Source organism: Cuculus canorus, chromosome 8, assembly GCF_017976375.1.
Source record: "Cuculus canorus isolate bCucCan1 chromosome 8, bCucCan1.pri, whole genome shotgun sequence".
NCBI classification, from domain to species: Eukaryota; Metazoa; Chordata; class Aves; order Cuculiformes; family Cuculidae; genus Cuculus; species Cuculus canorus.
The window spans coordinates 22,803,107-22,811,601 of NC_071408.1; the positions used below are offsets into that span (position 1 = coordinate 22,803,107).

The following is an 8,495-nucleotide window of genomic DNA, read 5'->3' on the forward strand; positions in this document are numbered from 1 at the left end:
CAGGTTTCACATAGAAGGTAAACAGCAGAATAGCTTGCCTACATCTTGATGTCCCCATCAGAAAGAAAATACACACTGCTGGATTCCTTCAAACCCATTTAAGGACAGAAAAAGGCTTTTCCTCTGCAGGAAATAACGTATGCCAATAACAACTGGTCTTACCTGCCATCTGCAAGCTTAAACCAGTATCCAGTTTGCTGCGTGGCTTCGTGCTGATAAACAAATAACAGAGAACACACACAGTGATGATAAAGGCAAAGAGGACCACTGCTGCTATCGACAGACCCGCAAGTGCTCCAACACTAAGAAGAGAGAAAAACAAAGAAATTAAGTGTACAAATAGCCTGGGATACTCATAAAAACAATGATTAGAATGATGCCTGGAGTTTACTTGCACTTGGGCAGGAGAGTCAGTGTGGTTTTTACCATAAACAAAACTTTAGGGCTTGATACCTAAATTTCATAAACCAGAATTATTTCACTGCCCATAGAAGGATCAACGTCATTACACAGCAGCCGAACATCGGGCCGTTGGCATACTGCTCCTCAGTTTGATATAAAATACATTCATGAAAATCAGAAATAACTTCATGCAGTAACCGGCATCAACCTTATCAGAAACTTCTCCAATGCAGTGCATATTGACAGATAAGCATAATATCACCTAAATATCACATGCATACACAAAGAGGGATTCCAGAGCCTCAGGCAGCCCATGCAAACCCATTTTTCTCAAACATGAGTATTAAAGTTTCATTTTCAGTCTGAAATGCCATTTTTATTGAAGAGCCTCTTAGAGCACTGAGGGACTTCTCACCAAGAACTACGTGCTCCTAAAATACGGGATACAAAATGCCAAAGCCAAGTTATTCAAGTCCCTTAGCAGCTCTGGAGAGCAGGGTGGAATACTGTGATCACTGTGCTGCCTTTATATTAACGTAATACATCTCAAATCAAATAAGTTCTTCCATGATCTTTTGACAGGGTAAAATGAAAACTAAAGATTAATTAATCTACATAAAATACCAAAGGCATTAAAGGACTGGGAACTGAATATTCAGAAGGCCAAACATGCAGTAGTAGATGCAGATTTTATCAAGATGTGAAGTCGCCATGATAGAAGCTATTTCATTGCCCTTGCTTCCATAGGCTTTTGGTGGAACACTGTATGTATATACAGAAATCTCTTCAGTGCTTTCCTTATTTCCACCCTTCTTTTGAAGTTTTTTCCTAAAATGAAATTCTCACAATTAAATAAAGGACCGATTGCAATCCAGTCTAGTTCTCATTCGCTGTCCTCTCCGAGTCCATTTGACACCTTCAGTGTTCAGTCCTCTGATCTACAGCCTAAGCCAAAGACACCAACTTCTGGTGAAATTAAAAAGTACCCTCTCAGTCACAGGCAAAGAGAATCTGAGGATCGAGAATCCTTACACTGCCACTGTGGTGTATTTGCAATTTTGAGAGATGTAGAAAGGACAGAAGAGAGATGAATATCTTAAATTCTGTGAGCTCCACCCTCTATTGATAAAAACACATTTCTGTATCACTGCTAACCGTGAGAAGTCACTTCTACTGTGGCCTTGCAAGGAGATGAGAAGAATTGTGCCTCAGGATGTTTTCATGAACTTTACATTCAAGCTACTGCAAATCTTCTCTCTGAACTCCCATAACTCCAGTGAACAGTCACAGGAGAAACTCATAAGATCAACAGGATAAGAACAACAGGTATTGCTGTGACTTTAAGACGCAGTTCTCATTAGTTATCAGTCAGATCCATTAATGAAGTTTGTGCTATATTTAGCTCCACCCACAACTGAAATAAATTATTATCAGCAAAATGATTGATCCTAGAAAGAATAGCTTTACCTCTAGGAAGATTTTTTGTGGTATTTTTTCATCTGCATGAACTAGAGTGTCCTCATATGATTGTGTATACCTGCACCTATTAAGCAAATTTTTCCCATTCACTTTTTGTCTCAAGCAAAACTTACAGGCAAGCAAAATCCTGCTTCGTATGGAATCTGAGTATGTCCTTACAGTCAGAGATCTCACCTGAGTTCTTCCCTCATTTTTGCATTTTCACTTGTAACATCTTGACCCAAATGGACAAAACAGAAGAAATACACTAAACCACAGGAGGCTGAGGTGAGCAGCCTCAGACCAAAAACGATCACCACAGCTGAATCTGTTTGAGCAAAACAAACTCACAGACTCTTCAGAAACAGGCATTTGTGCTTTCTTGTCATGTCAGTATTAGTCCTATCCTAAGATTTCTTTTGAATAAGAGTCTACAGTGCAGGTTGCTCACTGTTACCCAAATACTAAGCAGTCAGCTGTTCTAGAGCTGAACAGATGAAGTACGTATTAATGATGAGTTAGGTTTTTTTAATATTTAGGAATCTATTACTTCTTGGTTGTGGCGGTCCTCTATACAGCTGTAGATGGGGGTCTTTAACAATGCATCTTCAGTGTCACTGCACAACTCGTGTAAGATGCTTTTTGAGTTACAAATGGCAAAGGTGTGAAAAGCAGTTCTGGGGAACTCCAGTATTTCCTGCTACAGGTCGAAGACTTATGGTAGTTTATGTGCCACTAAAAGTATTTGTCGTGCTCCAGCAGCAATGTGAAAAGATTTCACCCAAAGCACAAGAGATCAGCATCAGAAAATTAAATAGACACTCTGGATTCCAAGAGATCAGCATCAGAAAATTACATAGACACTCTGGATTCAACTTCCTAAATCAATCAGAAATTATGATTCAGTTTGTACATACTCTTTTTAAGCATAATGTTTCAATACCAGATTATTTTTAATGTGCTGAAGCCATCAACCCTCTTAAAAGCTTAGAACCCTTCCCAAGCTGCTGCCCAGAGAGCTGCTTAGTGCGTCATCAACATTTCTGTCAGAGGAGACCTAACATTGTGCACATAGAGTTATTTTTAGTCCATAAAATTAGTCCATCCACACCAATAGCCGGGAAAAAATTAAATATTGGCTAAGCAGACACAGTATGTCCACTGGTAGATTAAAAGAAAGCTCATGAGTCATCTGGATCTGAGTGAACCAAATGCTCCTGATGCCGTTGCTGCAACTATGTGTTGTATGTAGTATTTCCAAAGCAAACAGGTAAATATTCCCAGGAGACTGAAAGACTGGGAATAAAGGAATAAAAGACTTGATATTTTGGAAAGCCAAAATAGACTCCTGGAGATCTGTACAACTAAGCAAAGCTTGACTATAGCATTAGGTCCCCATGGTTCTATGGGTATTAATTAATAAAGCATTTTTAATAAAATCTATACTTAGCCTGCCAGAGTTTTAATTAAATATGTGATACTTATAAAATTTATAAGATATGAAACTTATAAAATTTATAGATTTTGACTGGACACTGTAATTCTATTTGATACTGAAGCCATTACATTTGCAAAGTAAAACTTAATTGAACAGTGAAGAAAATAATTTTAAGATACTTTAAAATAACAAGAAACTAAAAAGGCACAGGCAGAACCTAACTGTATCACCGCTGAGTACAAACTCTACATGCTCAGCACTTCTCCCCTTCCCCTCAGCTTTGAAGGTAAAGTAAATGTCATGAAGACTGCATGTACGTGCACAGCACATGGCTCCGAAGGGAGAGCTGCTCGGTGTTTTGCTCACTAGTGTTATATAGCATCTTGTTTTACAGTTTCAAAAGCTGCGTAAACTTTTGGTGAATTTTGTACACCTCTGTCTTTTACTAATATTCCCTTCCCGGTTCCATGGGCTCCTGACTGCTATAAAAGATAACAAAACCACATCCTTCACTCTCCTTTGCTGAGGTCAGATTTTCAAGAAATATAGAAAGGAGCCTAGGCTGCTCTAATGAAAAAAAAAAGATATTGTACGATTTTAGTTCTTTTTTTACTTTTACCAGCAAGAAAAGAAGGAAAACCGAGAAATTAATATTACTAATTATAGATAATAAATTCACTGGAAAGTATGAAATACGTCAGTTGCTCAAAGGTCAGTTTTCCTGCAGCTCCTGGTACAGCGGGTGTTAGGATGCACTTGTCAAACGCTGCAGTTTTTGCTGGAGTGGGAGGGGAAGGGATGATTCCATTTTGCTAAGGGATAGTGCAGTATATAGCTCTAAACATGGTACAGGCAAAAAAAAAGAATTGCATAGGCCTGCAAGTGATTGTTGCAACCAGGCTGCTGGTTTCTCCATGAACTCCTGGCTCTCAAGTGGTCTGGCAAGGCGTCTCCCACAGCAGGAAAAACACAAGATACATACACATTACATATACACATTACATATTACATACAAGATAAATACACATCAGCTTCTACAGGGTGTGACACCAAACAGAAGTAACCCCTGAGATACCACCAACCACTTGGTGGTGCTTTCAGTCACAGCTTTCAGTCTAATGGAAGGAGTGAAGGTAAGGAAGATTTAGCTAAAGCTCTGGAGCAAAGCAAAAACTGCAGCAATTTTCCCATTGGAACTTCCAACCCCTTTCCCTTCCTCGGGGCATTCAATCTCCAGACTTAACCATGGCTGGTTTGGCTAACTCTTCAATAGTCTTAAGGTTTTCAAGTCTTAAAAGTGTGCCCTCAAAAGCTCTAAGAAGCATTTGAAGGATTATTTATGGTTGTTACATGCTGATATAATTAACAGTCTGTGACAAAGACAAGCAAGGCAGTGATCACCCTAACATTTTGAGAGACCAGAAAATGTTATTTTTATGTTTTCCCTGAACTCCTAATGGAACAATGTTTTCTATTAGGATACATACAGTTTTTAAAATACTGTAACACTATAGCATTTCCAGAATGTTAGCAACTAAAAATTGTGATTTGTTACTGGAAAACACTTCTGAAAACAGAAATTTCAATTCAAACCACTCAATAACTTTGCTTAGAGAAGTAAATTGTACTTAGTCACCTCTTAGCTATGATGGATATAGACAGTTATTGCAATTTCCTTGGATACTTCCAGCAGCCATTGTAAGACCATAATAGAGAAAGGAAAACTATAAAAGAACCAATCCTGATGTTTTAAAGTTTTGGCCCAAATTTCTGACCTAGGTCAAGGCTAAGGTTCACACTTCTCGTCCCTAGAAATTCTATGTAATGGAAGATCCTTCAGAGAGGTGCTTCGTTAAACCCTCTCATGGCATCCAGTTCTTTGAAGTACTTTCTGAAAAGATCAAGCTTTAACAGTCTTCACTACAAGAGCAAACCTTTTTTTACCTTAAACTTTTAATTCTGCCATCTTCAGAAAGCTTCTTGTGACCGACAATCAAAGGCTGTGCAAAGAAACCCTTACAAACATTAAAAGGGTATGGGTATTTGATGAGAAAAGTGAAAAAAAGGATACTCGGGGATGCCTTCTCACATCAGAGAAGCTGAGCAATTATGCTTCTGTCATAGCTGTGGATAGCTGGAAGATTCCCACATTCAACACACTATTTGTACCAGACAAAATACATTTTAAATAATTATACTCTAAATATTAGACAAGATAAATTAAAAGAGAGTAAGCCAACAGGACTGCATAGCACTCACCCAACTGCCCTGAAGGAATTCATGTATGGACTTGCAAAACTCCTGGCCAAGGTGTGTAACCCATCGCTACATAAAGCTGCTCTGTGCCAGATGGCATAACTGGTAATCAGGGAGCATAACTCCAACCTAAAACAGGACTCTAGAGGGGAACCAAGGAAATACAGACCAGTAAATGTGACTTCCATCCCTGGCAAGACAGAGAAGTCTGTGAAAAAAACAAATAACATCACTAAGCCAAGAGATAAATGCAATGTCAGAGCAGTGAGTGTGCCTGAGATGCACAGGGTTGTATCTGACTCTGGCTTTTTTCTCCAAGCCGTGACACCCAGGCATATCTTGCTCACCTTATTCGGGTAAGAGCGACAGGTGCTCTGATGGCGAAGCCATAACTCTCTCCCATCCAATTACCACGCTCTCCCCTCAGGAAGCTGCTAGCATTTGCTGCTTTCTGACATAAAATCTTTCATTAAAGAGTCAGCATTACTATGAAGGGAAAACACTGCCTCGTTAACCTACCAAAGTCTATGAAGTGTGAAGAAGCAAATGGATAAAGGAACCCAGGGGACAGAGTTAGATTTTTCAAAAAGCCCTTGATAAAGCCCCACGCTGAAGGTGGAACTAAAAAGCCTCAACTGACTCACAATTAGGGAAAAAGTTCTGTTACAGTTTCAAGGCTGCTTTAAAGAATAAGGAGCTAATAATAAGCGCGGGGCTAAGTGGTCCCTTTTCAGCATAAAGAAAAGCCACAGAGATTAGTGCTGAGACTAACTTTATTCAGTGTCTTATCTATGACCTGGAAAAGAATGAAATCTGAGTTTCTGATGATCATAAGCCCCTACAAGCATTCAAATGCTATAAGGGAAAGGAATAATAGATGACTTGCAGAAAACTCAATGAACAGGCAAAAGTGATGTAGATGAGTTTTCATGTACGTAATGTAATGTATAGGTAAACAAAACCAAGCCTACGGGACAATGAACTGAGAACTTGCAGTTCTGAACTCCGGGAAAGTTTTAGAGTCATCGGCGACAGCTTACTGAGTCGATATGCAGCAGCAGCCAAAGTCTTCAACAAAATGTTAGCCACCAACAGGAAGTATTTTGAGAGCAAGACCAAACACAGCATTTTGCCACTGTGTAAAAACTTGCCATACCCACATGTCCAGCATGCAGCTCCAGATTACGCACCTCTAACAGCAGAGCTGTGGAGTGGAAAACAGTATGGATGAGAGGTAACTCAAATGACCGTTGGGACTGACTATATGCCTAAGCGATAACCCAAAAGAGCTAAGACTGTTCAGTTTGAAGAGGTGAAAGCTGAGAACTGATGCACCAAATGTTAACTAAATTTTGAACACTGTGCATAAACTGAACGTGCAATTGTTTGCCAAATCTGACAGTATAAATACCAGAGGGCACTCCGGAAAACTAGTCAGAAACAGTATAAAACAAATACAAGGACCTGTCTTCAAACAGAAGGTAGTGACTGCTGCCATTGGGGCTGCAGAAGCAGACAGCAGAAGCAAGTTTAGAAAGGGATTAGACAACATCAGGGACAACAAGTCCATAAAAAGATACAGAAAGCACCACATAAAAAGATACAGAAAGAGGTGTACTAGCACCCTGGCACAGCCAGCGAGGATGCTGGAGCCTGAGGGGGACCAGGCACGAGAGCAGCTGGGCTGGCTGCATGTAGCTCTCACCGCCGCTGCTGGAGATCCAGCTGGAGCCAGCCGGACCCCTGCGATGAGCCTGGCGAGCCCACACCTGATTATCTTCTGCCTCTCAAGTGGAGACTTATGTAGTGCATGCTCTTCTCCACACACAGAGGAGTAGCTGAAGTCATTGGGAACTTCATCCCACCCGCCCAGGCCCCAAGACAGCAGCTCCCTCACACCCAAAGGCCGGATGGTTGCTCGGGATGCTCTCACAGGCGTTGTGCGTTTCCCCGTGCTTCTTTACACAGCCCGCAAGTTATTTCGTTTGGAAACCACCCTAATGCAAACAGAACTCTCTCCGGGCAGCACCTGCAGCTCCACCGCGTGAGAGTGTCTGGCTACAAGAGACCGTTTCCCGCCTCTCCCGGGGCTGCTGATGCCCTACCTGAGCCACCACATGTAGCTGTGCTCGTAGGGGAAGAAGCTGTGCGGGTCATCGCAGCAGTACTTCACGTCCTGGAAGCCGCAGCAGTAGACGGCGCGGGCGTCGCCGCCGCTCCTGGGGCAGCTGAAAGCGCTCACCAGCACCTTGTCGGCGTTGAGGTAGCTGCTGCACTCGGCGCTCATCGTGCGGCGCCCGGAGCCTCCGCTCCCGCGGCACCGGGGCGGTACGGGCGGCTCCGAGCGGGCGGAGCTGCGGCAGCGAGGGGATGAGATGGGGCTGCGAGGGGATGAGATGGGGCTGCGAGGGATGAGATGGGGCGAGGAATGCGCCAGGCTGAACTGAGGCGAGAGAGGAATGAGCTGGGGCGGGCGAGGGATGCGCTGGGGCTGCGAGGGGATGAGATGGGGCGAGGGATGAGATGGGGCTACGAGGGGATGAGATGGGGCTGCGAGGGATGCGCTAGGGCTGAACTGGGGCTGGCGAGGGATGAGCTGAGGCGGGCGAGGGATGAGATGGGGCTGAACTGGGGCGGGAGAGGGATGAGCTGGGGCTGAGAGGGATGCGCTGGGGATGAGTTGGAGTGGGAGAAGGATGAGCAGGGGCTCGGATCTCCCTCAGCGCTCGGTCTCAGGTGGAGGAGAGGCTCGGGGTCCGTCTCCACCCCTAAGGTGGGGTCTCAGGGCAAGCAAAGCAAAGAGGGATCGCCAGGGCAGGGATGGGGGGGCCTTGGTTTTCCAAGGGGTAAAAGCTCCAGACACTACTCAATGCCTCCGAGAGACCCATCCCCATTTCAGAGGGCGTTTCCTTTCAGTATTTTAGACCACTTGTTAAAAAAA

At 43.0% G+C, this 8,495-nt stretch overlaps 1 protein-coding gene across 1 annotated transcript in view; it reads right to left on the bottom strand.

Moving 5' to 3' along the window:
- Nucleotides 1-8,162, bottom strand: part of SHISAL2A (shisa like 2A) — a 44,868-nt gene extending 36,706 nt beyond the window's left edge. Inside the window, exons 1-2 of the mRNA XM_054073048.1 lie at nucleotides 7,660-8,162; nucleotides 163-302 (exon numbers count right to left, since the gene is read on the bottom strand). Coding sequence (XP_053929023.1) covers nucleotides 163-302; nucleotides 7,660-7,841 — 322 coding nt within the window. The 5' untranslated portion in view covers nucleotides 7,842-8,162. The remainder of the gene's footprint in view (nucleotides 1-162; nucleotides 303-7,659) is intronic.
- Nucleotides 8,163-8,495: the final 333 nt, after the last annotated feature.